This window comes from Bidens hawaiensis, unplaced genomic scaffold (genome assembly GCF_021521415.1).
Source record: "Bidens hawaiensis isolate Kalapana, Puna unplaced genomic scaffold, B.hawaiensis_p1.1 tig00046191_1, whole genome shotgun sequence".
NCBI lineage: Eukaryota > Viridiplantae > Streptophyta > Magnoliopsida > Asterales > Asteraceae > Bidens > Bidens hawaiensis.
The window spans coordinates 24374-43408 of record NW_027498240.1 but is presented as its reverse complement, the minus strand read 5'-3'; the positions used below and the strand labels follow the sequence as shown (position 1 = coordinate 43408).

The 19035-nt window shown below is 34.5% G+C and overlaps 3 protein-coding genes across 4 annotated transcripts; 2 read left to right on the top strand and 1 right to left on the bottom strand.

Moving 5' to 3' along the window:
- Positions 1-1086: 1086 nt before the first annotated feature.
- On the bottom strand, positions 1087-4899 carry LOC143596255 (peroxisome biogenesis protein 12-like). Its single transcript, XM_077075080.1, has 10 exons — positions 4735-4899; positions 4553-4658; positions 3362-3510; positions 3041-3290; positions 2840-2949; positions 1878-1952; positions 1674-1760; positions 1508-1594; positions 1306-1443; positions 1087-1219 (listed from the first exon to the last, which is right to left on the bottom strand). The coding sequence occupies exons 1-10, from the start codon at positions 4840-4842 to the stop codon at positions 1148-1150; spliced, it is 1182 nt and encodes a 393-aa protein (XP_076931195.1). The 5' UTR covers positions 4843-4899; the 3' UTR covers positions 1087-1147.
- A 1933-nt stretch (positions 4900-6832) lies between these two features.
- Positions 6833-8449, top strand: LOC143596254 (peroxygenase-like). Of its 2 annotated transcripts, XM_077075078.1 has the most exons (6): positions 6833-7178; positions 7344-7493; positions 7580-7665; positions 7759-7853; positions 8016-8141; positions 8296-8449. In XM_077075078.1, the coding sequence occupies exons 1-6, from the start codon at positions 7073-7075 to the stop codon at positions 8447-8449; spliced, it is 717 nt and encodes a 238-aa protein (XP_076931193.1). In that variant the 5' UTR covers positions 6833-7072. The 2 variants fall into 2 exon arrangements, with proteins under 2 accessions (XP_076931193.1, XP_076931194.1); XM_077075079.1 differs by lacking the exon at positions 8016-8141.
- A 3852-nt stretch (positions 8450-12301) lies between these two features.
- On the top strand, positions 12302-16036 carry LOC143596253 (chaperone protein dnaJ 10-like). Its single transcript, XM_077075077.1, has 10 exons — positions 12302-12399; positions 13458-13517; positions 13602-13684; positions 13805-13964; positions 14036-14165; positions 14248-14406; positions 14482-14660; positions 14750-14830; positions 15531-15668; positions 15746-16036. The coding sequence occupies exons 1-10, from the start codon at positions 12313-12315 to the stop codon at positions 15830-15832; spliced, it is 1164 nt and encodes a 387-aa protein (XP_076931192.1). The 5' UTR covers positions 12302-12312; the 3' UTR covers positions 15833-16036.
- The last annotated feature ends 2999 nt before the right edge of the window (positions 16037-19035 follow it).

The window sequence follows — 19035 nt, the reverse complement described above, 5'->3', positions numbered from 1 at the left end:
GTATAAAGTCGTGTCTTAACAGGTTAAAAGACCTTTTAACCTGTTAGTAACATGTGTAGATTTTTAATTAAAAAAATAAATATATACTCTAAAAGTCATGAACCCAAAGTCATGCTTACACACGACATTTCATTCATGTCTGTCAAAACCGGATATTATATTTTTAACGGATGTAATGATTTTCTTCTATGGTTTTTTGTTTCAAGTGTGTTATAAATCTGTGGTTTTTTGCTTCAACTATGTTATTGATTCGTGGTTTTTTGTTTCAAAAATGTTATGGATTATGTATTAATTAAGACATCTATGCTCGTTTTGAAAATTTTGTTTTATTACATATGTATTATTCATTCTGTCTATAAATAGGTCTATTAACAGGTTAACCTGTTACTAAACATGTTTGTGTTCATGTTTGGGAAAAATGACAATTAGTTGTCGTGTTCGTGTTTCGTACCACAGGTCATCATGTCTTATCGTGTCATGTCCGACATGTTATGGCAACCTTATTGCGTATGTTGAGTATAGATTGTGAACAAGCTTGCTAAACTGGACAGAGAATTTTGGGTCGCATGTCAAACTAGGTTCTAGCAAAAACGAATGGCAGCAACTGTAAAGCTGGGTCCAACCAAAAAAAAATTCTGATCAAAATAGTCTGTTTTTAAATGTCTCAATTCGGTTAAAGATCAAATCAAGTTCCCCCCAAAATTGGTTCACCTTGAAATAGGTTGTCTAAGAAAGAAAAGATGTGCCAAAATGGCTCACCCGCTACATTTGCACTTATGTCGGTTAGTGGTGAAGAATGGCAACAATGGTGCAGCAACAATGGACATGGTGACAATAATGCTGGTGGTGGTGGCAACAATGGTGAGGATGCACAACAATAGCAGCTAAGGTGGTGGCAACAATGTTGTTGGGAGGGGGGGGGGGGGGATCGTGGCATGGCCTGTGTTGGTGCGGGTAATGTGGTTGCATTAATGTTGTAATAACGATTAATCTACATTATGTACAAAGAGATTGAAGCTTAATTCACTTGCTTTATCATTGGTCTACAACAATGAACTCAAAGCATCTTAATTCAACATCCATGATCATATTATGTATGGCAAGCCCATTGATCAACCTCCCATTTGTATATGGTCTGAACTGGCTTCTACAGATCATGAAAGAGCCTCCTAATCTGGTCCACAGTTGCAGGAACCAATGTAACCGGACAACGATTATACTATTGTCACGCAAACCAACAATTAGACATATATGGATGAATATATAATAATTCAGTTTCAAGATGACAGTTACAAGAATCCATACCTGTGAAACATACTTGAATATGCAAGCATAGCAAAACACGAACCCGGAAACCGTAACTGCTGATGGATTCGCCAGCTTTTGAGAACATAGAGGACATAATGTCCTGTCAGGTGGCAGAGGGATACCCTCCTTCGCCACCTGCCACATAAAAAGGTAAGTATACATGTACATATTTGTATATAATGTGTTCATATGTATATACCTTTGGCGCGGGAGGAGGAGGTGGTGGAGGATACACGGTTGGAGCCGACATTCTCTCCTCAGCAGACTGGTACCACCATTCCATCATCTATAATTATAGCACATGATGATAAAATATTTTAGAAAGTTTAGTATATAAAAACATATATAAAACAAAACACACATACCTTAAAACCAAATACTGCAGCTATCAGACCAGTTTGTGCATAGTCCAGAACTGCATATGCACAAGTTAGCAATGCTCCTTGCACTGTCTGAAACACAGAAATTTGATTCAAACATTTGTGATAACAACATTAAATATGACACCATCACGTATATTATGATTATTATTAATAATATAACAAAAGGATAAAGAATGTTAAGCATACCTTTAACCAAGGTGGGCCACGTAGTCTTTCACGTTCATTACTTCTTATTTTGGAAATTCTTGATGAAGTATCCATCTACCTTGACATCAAAAGTCAACTAAATGAAAAGTAAACAATGACAACAAAATAAAAACAAACAAAAAAGAGGCTTGTTTAGGCATTTGTTTTCTTTTGGCAAATTTTGTTACAAAATATTACTCATTTACCCTTTTAGTATTCATTACAATATATAACGCCACAGATCTAGGCCATTAAACTAACTGAAAATTCACTGCACTGTTTGCGAACCGTTTGATAGGAAGTTCATTTATTCAATAAATGAACGAACAGAACACAAACAGCATTGTTCATTTATTTAGTCAAACAAACGAACATGAACACATGTCTCATTCATTCATTTATGTTCGCGATCGTTCGCTTACGATTATTCATTTATGATTGCCCATTTATGTTCTTTCGGTTACATACATTTATGTTCATTAGTTTGCATCCTTTTAAGTTTGCTCATTTACGTTCATTTATATATTTAGTTACAACTTTAGGCCCGTCACAATTTAGACTAGATTCATGAAAGTAATGTATCACTCATTAGAGCTTAGTCTAGTTTTATTAACTTTTTAGGTCCCAACAGATAAAACTTCATGTTTACTTTTAATTGGTATTCGCTCAATTATATTCATTCGTTTACATTTGGGAACCATTTGTTTATACTGTGAACGAGCAAGCATGAGCACATTCATTTTCTTAACGAACGAACAAGAGCAAGCAAACCCTGTTTATTTAATTGTTCATGTTCAGTTAAAGTTAAATGAACATGAACATGAGCATGCCCCCTTCATGTTCGTTCGGTTCATTTAAAAACCTAAACATTGTATATGTACTAGGACAGAGTGAGTCGTAAATTTGCCACTTCCAATTACTTAAAAATGCCAATAAGTATTCACTCAAAGTCAAAAACTTACGAGCTCTTGTCCTGTAGCCCGACAAACTTGGAGTCCAAGTGCATGTAAACCCGGAGAGTAGAATCCAGTAGCATCCAATAGGTATAGCAACTGGTAAGCAAATGCTAATCCTGCATGATAATTATCAGATAATAATTAGGTTAACACACAATAAATACATATTATGTATCATAATATGATTACTATTACTATTACAATAACCTTCAGTTCCAGCATGCAACCATGGGTAACAAGTAGCTACAATCTTATGCAATCTGTTTCTGAATCGTGTTCTAACTGACAAATCTGTATCCAACCCGCTAGTTGAAGCGAATGAGCCACTTGCATCATCCAAATTGTCAATAACATCAAATTGTTGATTAACGTTTCCCCAAAGACTAGCTTGAAGTGCAGCTTCTCTTTCTTTATTATAGATTGCATGCAACTTTGACTTGAAATATGGTAACACAACCTGCTCCATGCAATCGTATTGGTGTAACGTTTATGTTTGACAAATAAAGATGTACATGATGCAATACTAACCAGAAAGACAACCGAGAGAAGCTTTTGGCGCTTTCTTATTCCAGAATGTTGAATTCTGTTTCCTGGTTCTATTTGAAGATCACCCTTTGTCACATTAATATTAACTGCTCTCCTTCTTAAGCCGTATAAAGTCTCTGCAAAAGATGCATCTGGAAGAACACAATAGCATCAGGTTAACATGGCATATATGAATTTTGAAACGTAATATCATAGCATTTGAAGAGTCTAATCATGAAATTATGTAACAAAACTCTGATAACCATGTTGATGATAGTGATCTTTCCATATTCCAACATGTTAGTCTTAGAGATGCATACAAGCCAAGCCACCTATGAGCTACTCGAGATTGGCTCGCTAAAAGCTCGAGCCTAAAAGTAAACTTGTTTAATAAGTGGGCCCGAGCCAACTCACAATCCTATTATTTCTGTAATTTTAATTATATATAACACTATGATAAGTAAATAATATATATTACGTTATATGTAAAAAACTATAATTAAGATATATAGAAGAAATAAGTATAAATAAAAGTAAAACAATTAATAAATAATAACCGAGTCGAGCCACGGCCAAACGCAAGCCTGAAAATCTACTCACAAGCCGAGCTTGAGCTTTGGAAATGAAGATAGAGCTCAAGCTTGAAAAACTACTCATGAGCCGCCAAACTCGAGCTTGAAAAACTACTAACGAGCCGCCGAGCTCGAGCTTGAAATACTACTCACGAGACGCCAAGCTCGAGCTTGAAAAACTATTAATGAGCTTGAGCTTGAGCTTGAAAAACTACCAACCAGCCGCTAAGCTTGAGCTTGAAATACTACTCACGAGACGCCAAGCTCAAGCTTGAAAAACTACTAACGAGCCGCCAAGCTGGAGCTTGAAAATCTATTCACCGGCTGCCAAGCTCGAGCAAAAAAAACTACTAATGAACTGTCGAACTCAAGCTTGAAAAACTACTCATGAGCCGAGCTCGAGCCTGAAAAACTACTCATGAGTGAGCTCTAGCCTAGACAACCTAGTTAGGATCCTAAGCCACATACATTATTTTCATTAAGATTTTACAATCTGCTAAAAGCCCCAAAAATTTTCACATAATAAAATTACGTATATACGGTTCAAATTGGTGGCATCACGTACACAATTACTAAACTATCTACACAATTCATGAATCAAACATAAGGTTACGAAATCAACCTGTGGTGCGTAGGCTATGTGTTTCGAGAACGAGCATAAGAGCGGCGAAGAACTCGTCTTCGTAATCCAGTATCGTATGAAGGAACGGTCTTCTGAGAGCCAATACCTAATTAATTTCGTTCCAATTGATTCAACAAATTAAGAAGTGAAAACCTAAATAGAAAATGAAAGCAGAAGCATACGCCGATGGAGTAGGTGAGTGCGGCACGGAGGCTGGAAGGAAGCTGTTGAGCGGCGGACATCTCGAAGAAGGTGGGATGACTCCCTTGACCTCCAACCTGAAACAACATATGTGTGTGTGTGTAATTCAATTGGAGAAGATGAAGTTGCTATGATTCACACAACGTTTTCTTTTTCCGTTTCCAACCGGTTCTCATTTTTATTTATTTTTGTGATTATATAAAATTCATTTCTCCAGGTGATGGGTTACAACCGTCCTCGGATATTTGACGCTTTGGATCCTAATCGAAAATGTAACAACCACGTAAAACCATGGCCGACTTTGACAGGAGGGCATGGTGGTCAATGATCCCGAGCCCGATCACCTCGTTAGGCCAGAATTATAGATGTGAGTGTGCGTGAAAAATATGTATTTTTAATTTTTAAACTCAATTACTCAACTAATTTAAGTTTATTTTATATAATTTTTTTTCACAACCCAAATTATAACCAAGTAAACCTATTTGAAATGTAATTGATTAAATCCAACAAAAATCTCTTTTATTTAAGGCTCAAATTTTTTTCGCCTTCAGCCTAAAAATTTTTAACAATTCTCGAAGACGACCCTGCATAAAACCATTCTTAGACACATGTGTCGTGGCTTGAACTGACGACCTGTCCTAGTAGAAGCAACTAGGCTATCACTAAACCATAAGACCAATGGTTTTTTTTTTTTTAATAACCATGATAACCGTTACCAAAAAAGAAAGTCACGATACCCGCATATACTATGTTAACCAACGAGAATAAACAAATCGTAGTTTGTAGTATACGTGTGTTTCTCAAGAAGCTGCAGAAACAAGATTTTAGTTGAAAACACTACTAGCAAGGAACATGACATGTCCTCTATTTTTCCTTTTTCATTTTTTTTTATGTTATGAAACCAGATCTAGCCCAAATAATATCTGAAAAGCCCAGCCCAATCCACTGGCCCAACAAGATGAATGGGTCAAAAGAATGCTCTGAAGATATAAGCGAGGGGAGTGAAAGATTAGGCATGACTCATGAGGAATATGATGAATGTGGTTCTTCTATAGCTAACTGTGATGCTTGTTTAGTTGTGAAATATTGATTCACAACAAACTAGTAAATGATGTACTTTGAAACCAAATAGACGATTTAAAGTCGCAATAAATAATCTAATGATATGATTGTTAGATTGAACACAGAAATTGATATGATGTTTATGTTAATTCATTTCGATCCATTTGTTTATGAATAGGTCAATTTGGTCTGTTTGGGTCATGTCTAAGGGGTCAAAGTTTTACATGGAACTCCAAGACATCTATTGCCATTTCAATAGTGACAGAGAAAAGAAACAAATTGAGCACATACCAACGAATTTGTATTCATCGGAATGATCTTGTATCTCAGCTGACCAACTCCAATAAAAACATTTTATATAATTATATCAACTTCAAATCGAGATTAAATACTACGGAGCTTAAAGAAACAAAAGATAACCATGAGTTAATCAAGATTAATTAAGTTCAAGGAAAACCTGAAATTAAATACAACAATACCATATTACTTCACCATAATTCATAATCAAGTTGATCAAACAAGAATTTTAATTAACTTGATAAAATAGAGATTATAATCTATAAATATACCAGTGATAATTATTATGACATGTTAACATTAATTATAAAATTCTACATGTGACAATTAGATATTTAACTAGTGAGGTGTTGTCGAACTCGAACATCCAAGCGTTGTCGGTCCTGGCGTTGAGGCGGCGAGTCTATACAATATCAGTCAATTTCGATTACGTTTGTTACGATACATGAATTAAAACTGAAAAAAAAAACATAGAACATGGCCTAGTGACAATGCGCCACTTGGCCCAATTAGATGCCTTGCGGCACCAACTTTGTATTTTATTCTATTAATTTCGATTACGTTCGTTACGATACATGAATTAAAACTGGAAAAAAAACATATAACATGGCCGCGTGACAACGCGCCATTGGCCCGATTAGATGCCTTGCGGCACCAACTTTGTATTTTATTCTATTTAGATAATTAGAAGTGTTACATATGTGTGTACACACACACCCCTCAAGAATAGGGTTTGAAGGGCTGTCATGTCCAAGAGAAAATTTCAATTCATATGATCCCATCATTCGACTTTAAAGCAAACAATTTCTCTCCTTTTAAGTTTAAAAATAGCCACCAATAAAGTTAGTTTATTCTAAAGATAGATCTTATACAAACTTTACTAGTAGAATTACACACTAGAGTCACAAAACAAATCAATAAAAAGTTAACTTGTTGAGTTCAAAGAAGATTGATCAAAATATGGGTGATAAGGCTGCGGATTCAATGTTAACTATAGCCGACAAGGCTCCGGTTACATCTGAAAGAAAAATTCGAGCCGATCTTGACAATAGGCTTCCTAAACCATGTATGGCATTATGATCCACTCTCATTTGAATTTATTATAGGGTTTTCAAGCACATTGTGTATACTTTCTTGGGTGATGTTAGGGAGGAGATATTACTTAGATTAATTTAATAATCTTTACTATAGAAAGCATTATCTGTGTTGATTTAATTTGTGGTATGTTTAGATATGGCGCGAGCGTTGACTGCGCCTGATACTGATAACCCAAATGGAACATTGGGACATAGGCATCACAATATGTCCGTTCTTCAACAGCACGTAAGTTTTTTTGATCAAGATGATAACGGGATTATCTTCCCTTGGGAGACCTACAAAGGCAAGTTGTGTGTAATGAGATTAATATCACCTTATGGTATTTGGTTTGGGACTTTGAATTGACACGCGTTTCTTTAACTTATGTAGGATTTCGTGACCTCGGATTTAATGTTGTTGCTTCTTTTATCTGCATGGTACTTGTCCATGGAGCCCTGAGTTATGTCACTTTGCCGGTAAGTTAGTTCAAATGTATGATTTTGTGGTAGAATTATATATAACAAAATGTGTTATAATTATTTAATTTATGTGTGAATGTTGTGGTATAGACTTGGTTGCCATCACCTTTCTTCCCAATTTACATAGAAAACATACACAAGGCCAAACATGGGAGTGATTCCGCAACTTATGACACCGAAGGAAGGTGAGAAAACCTCATTTTCCTATGCTCTTTTAGCTTATATGAAGTACAAATATAAATATGCAATCTTTGATTGTGTTATTGTTGCTAAAAACCATGGTCACAAAATAGTTGCAAAATAATATTAACCACGGAGGTTTTTACCGTGGTTCCATGTCGTTGTAGGTTTGTCCCGGCAAACCTTGAGAACATATTTAGCAAATATGCTCGTACGGTGCCCGATAAGCTCACGCTTAAAGAACTTTGGGATATGACCGAAGCAACTCGCAACGCATGTGATTTCTTTGGCTGGTACCTTCTTATGACTTTCACAGTTTCATTATTAGAATACTAAGAATCTCTTTAAGCCAAACAAAATGTGTGGTTCGAAACTAATGGTTTTTTAGCGTTTAGATTAGAGGTATTTGACCATATTCATGTGTATTATTTTATGATGTATATGTAGGATTGCAAGCAAGTTGGAATGGGGAATTCTTTTTGCTCTAGCGAAGGACTCGGATGGGTTCCTATCGAAAGAATCAGTAAGGCGTTGCTTTGATGGAAGTTTGTTCGAGTATTGTGCAAAGATGCAAAGGGGAGATTTGAAAAAGATGGAATGATTGTTTATGTTAGTACTTGGTTCAAACAAGCTACCTAGCTAGCAACAATATAGTATTGTATTATGTCTTTTCCAAGTTATTGCCTTGAGTTACTTTAGTATGATTTGTTCTATACTTTTTACTTTGGTAAGGGTGACATAAGGGTCTAAGCTGATCTAAGGATACAAACCCACAACAACAGGCGCGCCACGTCGGTCTGCCTTCTTTGTCACAGACTCACAGCACCCTCCACTCCTCTCCTTTCTTTCTCCTCTTGTAATTCTTCATGGGCAGCTAGTATGCTCATGGGCTTCTCCCTTCCTATCGTTTTCCTCTCACGTCCATCGCATTCTCGCATCGAAAGTGCTCTCTAAGGGTAGCAAGTTAGTTATTTAACTTTTGGTAAGAAACAAGTTGAAAAAAAAGTATACTAAATGTTGAAAATGGCTTCATATATTAACTTTGTCATAAATAACAATAACAAACATAGCATAAATAAGTCTTCATATGAAAATAACTTTTCCTGTCAAAACTTACTTATGGTCTTTCTATAATGGTTAATACATAATGTGCGTATCCTACACGTTAAACATGTAAGGGATTGCCATGCAACAATACAACATATCGCTAAGAAGGTAGTACGTGATCACTTCTTTTTGTCCCATTGATCTTGGTTTGATCACCATTCTATCTTCGCACTAATCTTGATGTGATCACCACATTGTCTTCTTACAAGTGTACATACGAGCTAGCCAAATAAACGAGTGTTCATAAGATTTATAGTGATGAGCACAGATATGAGGACTTCTTTTTGTCTTCTCTTTGGATCTTGATCTATCTTCTTATTTTTTAAATATGAAAAGAGCTTTAAATGCCACTTTAGATGAGATAAATATGTAACTTTATTTGGCAAAAGGTTAGTCGAAGTATTGGAAGAGAGATTGTTTAAACATATAAGAACAAAGAGAGTGAAAGTAGGTTAGTACATGGGCTCGATTCACTGGTCAAGTTGCGCATCAACCGTGGATCATCTAACCATATTTTTTCTAAAATACTAATCCCATTGTGATGAGTTCACTAGTGATCTTAAAATGTTGTCCAAACTTCAAACACTAGTTGTTCATGATAATTCTTTGTCCGGATTTGCAACTGCTTTTTCTCTATCACAAACAATCAAGAGGGATTTATGCTGGTCTAAGATGAGAGAGACCGGTTCTTATCACATCTAGCATCTTGCATATACAAATATTCTGACTTTGTGCATTTCCTACTTTGTCTAAATCATTCATCTTAACTTAATTCAAATTAAAAGTTATCTATGTAAGGAAGATTTTTTCCCCAAACTTTGTTGACTCATTTTTATAAGTTTTGATTTTATAATAGTCTTAATTTGTTTAAAAAAAGTTGGGCTAATTTACTTTTATGAGTTTATCAATTCTCATAAAACAATTATTACTTTTGGCTTGGACTCACCATGTCTTTGTTTTGCATCTATACCTTATTGTTGAAGCAATCTTGTGGATATCCGTTCATTTATGTGAGAATGCAACAAAAGGTCCACGAGGGTGTGTGGTCGTGTCATGGTTTGACTGTGAAAGACGATCGTGGTCTCGTTGCCTCAACCCTCAAGCGCTCTTGCTGGTTTTGGTAGGATGATGACGTTTTGTTCATTTGCCATATCGTAAACATTTCGTAGGCCTGAAGTCTACTCCTGTATCTTTCACTTTTGGTTGTAATGTTAAATTATGGCGCGGATGCAACATGCATCATCAAAAAAGTTGACAAAAAAAGCCATAAGCTAATCATCGAGGGGCTTATGAAGGATCCGAAAATCCTAATCGCCCTTATAAAATTTTGGTTAGGGCATTGATTATACTTTATGAAAAAAATCATGTCAGTGAGCATAATCAATCATATATTAATAATGCGCTTTAATATTAGGTATAATGAATTTAATCAATTTACTATTTAAACATACTAAAGGAAAAAGTAGGATGGCGGGTGTTGGAGCAGCTGGCAAAGTTAATGTTCTGTGACTTGGAGGTGCGAGTACAAGCGAGTCGAGCTATTTGTGAGCTGCTCGAGATCGGCTAATAAAAAAGTTCAATCAAGCCGAGCTTAAACAAGCTCGAGCCTAAAAGTACGGCTGTTTAATAAGCGAGCCCGAGCTTCACTTATCCAGCTCAAGCAGACTCACGAGCCTAAACAACCCTGTCATTTATATAATTTTTATAACATACATACATATATATGTATATATTTACACGTATATATGTGTATATAATAATTAATAAATTAACAGAATAACTAAATAATATATATTATGTTATATATTAAAATTTAATTAAAAATATTAAAAAAATTAAAATAAATAAAATTTAATTAATAAATAGTAAACGAGTCGAGTCCGAGCTTGAAAAACTATTCATGAGCCGAGCCCGAGCCAAGCTCGAGCCTGAAAAACTTTTCATGAGCTGAGCTCGAGCTCGTGAGTCGTAATTTCGAGCACATGAGCCCGAGCCAAGTATTAGTAGATCGATTGTTAATATAATATATAAAAATTAATTAGAAATAAAGATCGAAACGAGCCGAGCTCGTGCTCGGATCCGTGTAAGCTAAACGAGACAAGCTCGAGCCTGGTTGAGCTCAGGCTCAGCTCACTTGCACCCCTGCTTGGAGGCCACTGGTTCAAGCCATGAAAACAACTCTTACAAAAAAAAATGTAGGGTGATATTTGCAAATATAGTGAAAGCGACTTGGCTCTTCTCCAGAACCTGCGCAAACGTGAGAGCTTAATGCACCAAGTACTCATAAAAAGTAATTAACTTAAAAAAAACTAGTAGAAATATAATTTTATTATACTAATTAAGAAGTTTGGCGACGTAACCATGTAATTGGTCCACGTGGCTGGTCAGTCTTTTTATTTGCTTTTAATCTGTTTTTTGTTTTTAATTCATGTCAGCTAGCTACTGTAAGAAACGGTTTTTTTTACCATGGACAAATTAACTTATTGTTTTAATTTTGGTGTTGTAACTTGATACCAACTGAACTCGTGTCGGTTCACCACCACAACACATGGTTTTTTGCGTACGATTTAGTCTCGCCAACGTCGAATCCGACTAAATTTTCGTTAGTTTGCAAACGCAACGCGCGGATTTTTTTATCACATTTTTGTCTGTCAATTTTAGAATCAACGAATTTGTATCAGTTCGCAACTGAAACGTGCGTGTTTTTTGTTCACCGTATTTTTTTTTTATATTTTAAACATGTTAAATTGTTGTATTTGGGTGTGGACAAAATTCATGGTTTGCTTTATCTTTGGCGCCGTAAGTAGATACCAACCGAAGTGTCATCAGTTCGTAACAACAACACATGTTTTGTTATGTTAATTATTTTATTTTTGCGTTAACAAATTCTTTTTTGGGGCGGGGTTGAGGTATTACTGGTTTTGTAACCTGGCCCCGATCGAATTCACCTTGACTCGTAGACACGCAATATAGTACAATTTAATAAATTGTCGAATACAACTATCAATAAAATCAAGTCGCCCTAGTTCGAAACGAAACAAAACAAAAGAAAAGTCTCGAAATTGCGACCGGTTTGAAATTTGAATATTCGTCACGACCATCCACAATCCAACGGTTGTAAGTAGTTAACCATGAGCTGAAGAAGAATAATAATAATAATAATAAGCATAAGGTGGTGGTGGGACCGTGGTCAGTCAACGAATTCACACCTTCCTTCCTTCCTTGGAATAATAATATTACATAATCGTAATCTGTAAAGAACAACAGGTGTATTTCATTTCAAATCGAAAATTATAGAGGAATTGAGCTAGGGCTTCCAAGTATCAGTAGATCATCGATTGTTAATATATATGACCGATGGTGAAGGAGACGGAATACTACGATGTCCTCGGGGTTAAGCCCTCCGCCACTGAAGCCGAGATCAAGAAAGCTTATTACATCAAGGTTATTATTATTATTATTAATTCAATCTTCTCATTTGCATCTAATTTGGTAAAGGTTTTATGAAATTAAATGGCATTTTCACTTGTAGTTTAGTCATCAGTGTAACGCAGTTTAGGTTCCTTAAATTTACTACATTATTATGTTATGTCTCTTGAGTAATTTGCCCTAATTGAATATATCTTATCAAATTAGGGAAATTGAAACCTAACGATTGTTTATATTGTTTGGGTAGATTTTGTATACAGAGCTATGCTGATTGGAAGTCTCTAGTCACTAGTCGGACTGTGGGATTTAATCGGATCAGACTTTAATGTATAATTTTCAGTTTTATATATACACACGCACATTTTTATATAAAAATGTAATTTTCAGTTACACTTTGGCCAGGAATTGGCTGGAATCTCTCTAAAAACCGCTGATTTTGGCCGAAACCTCGTCAGAAAGCGCCAACTAAGTTCTATTAATCCTGATTTTAACCGGATTTGACCATTGACTGATTAATTGACTGACTAGCACAAAATTAATCAGTGGGGTGGAGACTAGCGATTAATCGGGGATTATCGGCTCATAGTCGGGATTTTTACAACACTGCCTGCAATAAACGACGTACGATTTTGATTAGGAATTATGTAAGAGTAGGCAAAATGTTGCACATCTTGCTTGCAAGAGAACATTTGACACATGAGTTTTTTTATTGTTTGTTAGTAAGTTCTTACGCCTTTCCGATGAAGATCCTTATATAAAAACCTAAAACTAATATAAGGTCTATTTTTTGTATACGTTTGATGGCACGGCTCAATTGCATCAACCCTGATTGTATATAGTTATGCATAGCCTGTGTACCTAAAATAAACCATTATCTGAAACTGGAAAGGCTGATATGTCAAATTGAGATCTTAACATTTATATGCGTACAATCAAGTGAATTTTGATGATTATATATGCATTCGTTTTTTTTAGCTTGTTTGCAAAAGTAATTAATAGATTTTGCGACCAAACATATGTGGGTGTGATCAAATTCATATTATTTTAAACTTGCTATGCTTGGAGGATTGCAGGCACGACAGGTCCATCCAGATAAAAATCCAAATGATCCTCTTGCAGCTCAAAATTTCCAGGTAACTTTCATATTATTTTTGCATCTTTTACATATATTTTCTTCAACATATTGTTTTAGTCAAAGATTTGATGTCCTATCACAGGCTTTAGGAGAAGCTTACCAAGTATTGAGTAATCCAGATCAAAGACAAGCTTATGATGCTTACGGGAAATCAGGAATCTCAACGTTAGTTTTGTGGCTTTTATTTATAGACAGGAGCTTTTTTATATAAACATTATGGTATTTTGATATTTATTTAGTAGATTTCTGCAAAATTTGAATATTATCTTTTTATGTTAATTATAGTGAAGCAATCATCGATCCTGCTGCAATCTTTGCAATGCTTTTTGGAAGTGAGCTATTTGAAGACTACATTGGCCAGCTGGCAATGGCATCAATGGCTTCTTTGGATATATTCACCGAAGGAGAACAATTTGATGCTAAAAAAGTGCAAGAAAAGATGAGGGTGTGTTTGTGTAAAACCGTAACATACTTCATATTACAAAAAAATATATTAACTTTAACTGGTTATAACAGATTGTACAGAAGGAAAGAGAAGAAAAGCTAATCGAATTGCTTAAAAACCGTCTGCATGACTACGTGCAAGGAAACAAAGAGGATTTTGTTCGTCATGCTGAAGCTGAAGTATCAAGGCTCTCGAATGCAGGTGATGTATTCTTATATTCAATCAGTTTCTTAAGAAATTTAATAAGTTATGTTTCTGATATTATGCTATGCGACTCGTGCAGCTTATGGTGTGGACATGTTGAATACAATTGGTTATATTTATGCACGTCAAGCAGCTAAGGAGCTCGGTAAAAAGGCTATTTTACTAGGTCTACCGTTTATTGCTGAATGGTTCAGGAACAAAGGACATTTTATTAAATCCCAAGTTACAGCAGCAACAGGTATACATGCATACAATATTATCTTCATTATATTGTCATTTAAGCTATAAAATATCGTGTTTTGTGTGTCTTTAGGTGCACTTGCTTTAATTCAGCTACAAGAGGACATGAAAAAACAGTTGAGTGCAGAGGGTGAGTACACAGAAGAGGAACTTGAAGAATACATGCAATCACACAAGAAAGTAATGATTGATTCCCTTTGGAAGCTCAATGTGGCAGATATTGAAGCTACACTTATTCGTGTTTGTCAAGCGGTTGAATACCTAAAAGCCCTTTTTTGTTTATATACATTGTGGACCGTATTTGCATTCGTATTTTATGTATATTTATACTTGTGTTTTAGGTTCTTCAAGATAATACTGTGAAAAAGGAGGAACTACGTGCACGAGCTAAGGGGTTGAGGACTCTTGGTCGGATCTTTCAGGTAGAATGGGTTGGGTAACGGTTCGGGTCGGATTGGCCCGTCAACAATCGTTATACACTTTTTTGAATTTTATGAAAGTTAATGTTTTAAATACCATTATAAAAACTTTACTCAGCTTGTTGGCCCGTTCCTGTTCTTTTGAAATAATATGCAGCCCAAATCGACCCGTTAATTGTAGGCTTGTGCGAACCGAACGGAGCATGTTCGTCTTCGTTCGAAAAACTTAACTGAAAAGGTGACTGAACACGGACAATTAAACCAACAGGGTTTTCTTGTTCGTGCTTGTTTCTTAAGAAATTGAACATGTTCGTGTTCGTTTATGTTCGTTCGTTAACATTATAAAAGAATGGTTCATGACCGTAAATAAACGAACATAACTGAGCTAGAGTTAGTTAAAAGTAATGTGAAGAAGTGAAGAACACCGTGTTGGACCTAAAAAGCTCTTAAAATTGCACTAAGTTGTAATCGGCCAAAAAAGTTTTAAATGGATATATTAACAAACATAAACGAATTTAAATGAACGACGTTCACTAACATAGACGAACAAACAGGACGTGTTTATGCTCATTCGTTTACTAAATAAATGAACATAAACAAACATCCTGTCGAAGTTTCACGAGCTGTTCATTGAGCATTCGGTTCGTTTACAGGCTTAGTTATTCAACTTGATTGCTGATGCATCAATAATTATTATTTTCAGGAGGTAAAATCGGCCAATGGGAACGAAAGCGATCCGATATTAAACTCTGGTGTGCATAATCTGAACGGTGTTGATACCGAACATGCTTCAAGAAGCACAGAATCCGGTCAAAGTTCTCAAACCACAATGGTTCAACCGGTACATCATTTTTCTTTTTACTTTTAAAACATTTTATTTCCATTTATATAAAGTAACCAAATTTATATTTATAATAGAGTCCATATGTGGAAGCTCCTGCTGGTGTAGGAAACTTTCATTTTCCAATGCCAACTGCACCGCCCGGGGCCCAGAGGTTCCAGTGAAGTTGCAGGGTTGAAGGTGAATGGTATGTTTGTATGTATCATTATGATAATGATGTTGAATTTGTTTGTATTTGAGTGAACAATTATCTTTAAAATGGTTGATAGTTTGGTAAATTGTAAGCACATAATGTATTATTTGATTAGGATCATGTACTTATTGATGTTAGTGGGTGCTTTGATTTCTTTTTTGGTGAGGATTGAACATGTATTGTTATGTATTAGTGATGTTGGTTTGAAGTTTTGTTTTGGAGGGAAGAAAGCAAAGAACATATGGTCATATGGAAGGATGTTTGTAGCATTCTTGAAAATCAACCTTATGAGATTATTTTTCAATCATGGAATGGTGTCATTTGCTTGAACATAGAACGCATGTCAAATCTATGTAGTTGGTAGGTTTTAAAAAGAGAATGTCCAGATCGTTTAAATCGTATGAGTTTAAGCCATTTATTATCTTGTAATTAATGTACCGTGACTGTACCGTTTAGAATGAAAGAAGTTGGCCGGTTTGAGTTAATACGGTATGGTGGATGGTTGGTTCGTTGGCGGTTTAATAATGTATGTTTTTTTTTCTATTTTTGCAATACATAATATATCTTTATTGTATTTATAAACAGTCTATCCGAATACTTCTTTTTTGTTCAACAAGGTTCTGTTACCATCTAGTGGATTTTAGGTGCTTTATCAAAATAGTATTTGACCACTTAAATTCGGGAAGGTTTGACACCTTGATGTCGGCTCTTCGCAACCTGGGGGCTGATTCTAAAAAAGATTTTGCAATATTATTTTGATTCTTTAATTCAAAATATTGTTTTGTATCATTTTAAAGTTTTTAGTTGAAACACGTGACATTGAATGACATTGAAAAATAAATAAAAATAATTGTCATAGATCGTCAAGACTGAATCATCATATTGTTTAAACTAGATAGTTTGGTTGACTCATCCAATTCGACCAGTTTGATTTGTTGTATTATGAAAGAGTTTTTTAAATACTAGTCTAGAAATTTTTGTCATAGGTTGTAAATTTGTAACCATGAAAACCTATAGCTTATATGATACAAAGGGTTTTTTGCAGACTATAGCTTATATGATACAAAGGGGGTTTTTTGGAGACTCATTGATTGTGCCATTATTAACTATTTGGTTAAGAAGTGAAATAAATCAGGACAATGTTGCGGAGCGGATAAAGAAACCCTTTTTTGATCATGTCAAACGCCATATAGACACAATTTTTTTTTTGTTGGTCAAGTTTATGTCTAGGGATTAAATAATTACAAATTACATAGATAAAATAAGGGATTGGCTAAACGTACCCTCTTCTCTACTCGTCATGCCCCCTCCCCTAAACTTTCATTTTCTTTAAGAATTGTATTTGACGTATTACTTCTTATAACATTTATAGTATTTTATGGTTTCCCTTAAAAAATATTATATTAAAAACTATAAAGTTTTTTTATTTCCTTAACTTTCATTTCCTTTTAGAATTTTTGTTTGATATATTCTCATGTAACATTTTTTTTTGTATTTTATGGTCTCTTTTTAAAATATTAAATTAAAAACTATAAAATATTTTTGTTTTAATTTAGTTTTCTCACCTTTTTTTGTGTTAATTGTCCTAGATCATAATAATAATATTTATTATTGACTGTATCAATGTATTATTATATTTATAGAACACTATATATGTGTGTGTATATATATATTATTAGATTAAAAAAAGATATTGTAAATATTTACAAAATTAATACAAAAAATTAAATAATAATAATAACTTAAATTTTTTAATTTGATAAATGTAGTGGAGACTATTAAGTGAAAATAATGTTATATGGATCAATATGTACATAAATAATATTAAGAGCTAATAGTAATTGATCTAATAAGTTCAGAAGGGTGTACGTTCAGTAAAAATGGTGTTAGGGGGGGGGGGTACATTTGGCAGCACCCATAAAATAATTAGTTAAATTAAGTAGGGTGATGTGGTTTATGGTTGTTAGTTGTGACATTCGTCAATTTCGGGTCTTGTTTGTATTCGTTTTTGTATTTGTTTATTATGTAAACCGACCCGATTTGTAAACCGAAGCTTATGTTATAATCAAAATGATGGATTTATGTTACAATATTGTTTCACACTTGTTGGGTCTTGAAAACATCCTACCTTTATTTTTATTTTTATTTATTTATTATTTTTTTTTTGTTTTGTGTTTTTGTCTTGATCCATTTTGCATGAAAACTCTTGTGTCTTACACCCATATTTAACCACCAACATTACCCTATATATACACCACCATTCCTCTTCATTTTCCCTTGTTACAACTCCAAAAAAAAAAAAACTCTCTCAAACATCAAAGATTCAAGGTTATCTTCTTAAGTGTTCTTGAAGGATTTTGGTCTTTCATCTTAATTAGTTTATGTAGCCTTATTAATACTTGTTTATGGTTGTGCAACATATATATAATATACACCCCTTGTTTACCTTTGGTAGTTACTTCTCTGATTCCGGTCGGTGAGGTTTCGGACCCCATAAGGCAAGGCTTCATTGAGGACTTCGTGTCCTTGATATGTATACATCTATATAACTTGTTCATACATATTAATCTTGCTTATTTTAGTTTGTTGGTCATGTTTACAAGTTCCATGGTTATGGGTTTTTAAAAGTCTATGCTTCGGTTTAACCGTAAATAGCTCTAAATCGTAAACCGAACTTTGTTACTAGTTTTGTTTGTTTAAACATACTTAGTGTTAGATCTAAGTTTCTAAAATCATTTTTACAAATTCTATGGTTATGGGTTTGTAGAATCTTACCTCGGTCTTAACCCGAAACACGATCCGAACCGAAAACCGAACTTTTGTTTAAAGACTTTATTGTTAACTTTTGGTATTTTTTTATTTGTACATTATTATACAAGTTCTTTAGTGTTTTGACATGTGGAAACCATCTATGAACTTGTTATGAGATGGAAACCGAACCAAACCGATTCTTGCTCGCTTAAGACACACAAGTGTGTTTTTTTTAGCCATCAAGACTTGTATATTTCTTTAAAAATAGTTACAAATTGATTTTTAAATATTTTCTTAAGTACTTGGAAATGTTGGATCCAACTTGATCTCATAACAAAGTTTGGACCGACAAAACCGAACACTCGCTTAACGTGCGTTGTTAGTTCTAAAACAATGGAACTACATACTTGGTTAAGTCTTATT

Excerpts from the sequence above, each read along its gene's own strand:
- LOC143596255 (XM_077075080.1), bottom strand. The coding sequence starts at position 4,842 with ATGTTGTTTCAGGTTGGAGGTCAAGGGAGTCATCCCACCTTCTTCGAG. Across the intron at positions 3,511-4,552 it reads ACATAGCCTACGCACCACAG|ATGCATCTTTTGCAGAGACT; the intron begins GTTGATTTCGTA and ends GTGTTCTTCCAG. Across the intron at positions 2,950-3,040 it reads GTTGCATGCTGGAACTGAAG|GATTAGCATTTGCTTACCAG; the intron begins GTTATTGTAATA and ends ATTATCATGCAG.
- LOC143596254 (XM_077075078.1), top strand. The coding sequence starts at position 7,073 with ATGGGTGATAAGGCTGCGGATTCAATGTTAACTATAGCCGACAAGGCT. Across the intron at positions 7,179-7,343 it reads CAATAGGCTTCCTAAACCAT|ATATGGCGCGAGCGTTGACT; the intron begins GTATGGCATTAT and ends TGGTATGTTTAG. Across the intron at positions 7,494-7,579 it reads CCCTTGGGAGACCTACAAAG|GATTTCGTGACCTCGGATTT; the intron begins GCAAGTTGTGTG and ends TAACTTATGTAG.
- LOC143596253 (XM_077075077.1), top strand. The coding sequence starts at position 12,313 with ATGGTGAAGGAGACGGAATACTACGATGTCCTCGGGGTTAAGCCCTCC. Across the intron at positions 14,407-14,481 it reads CCAAGTTACAGCAGCAACAG|GTGCACTTGCTTTAATTCAG; the intron begins GTATACATGCAT and ends GTGTGTCTTTAG. Across the intron at positions 14,831-15,530 it reads CTCTTGGTCGGATCTTTCAG|GAGGTAAAATCGGCCAATGG; the intron begins GTAGAATGGGTT and ends TATTATTTTCAG.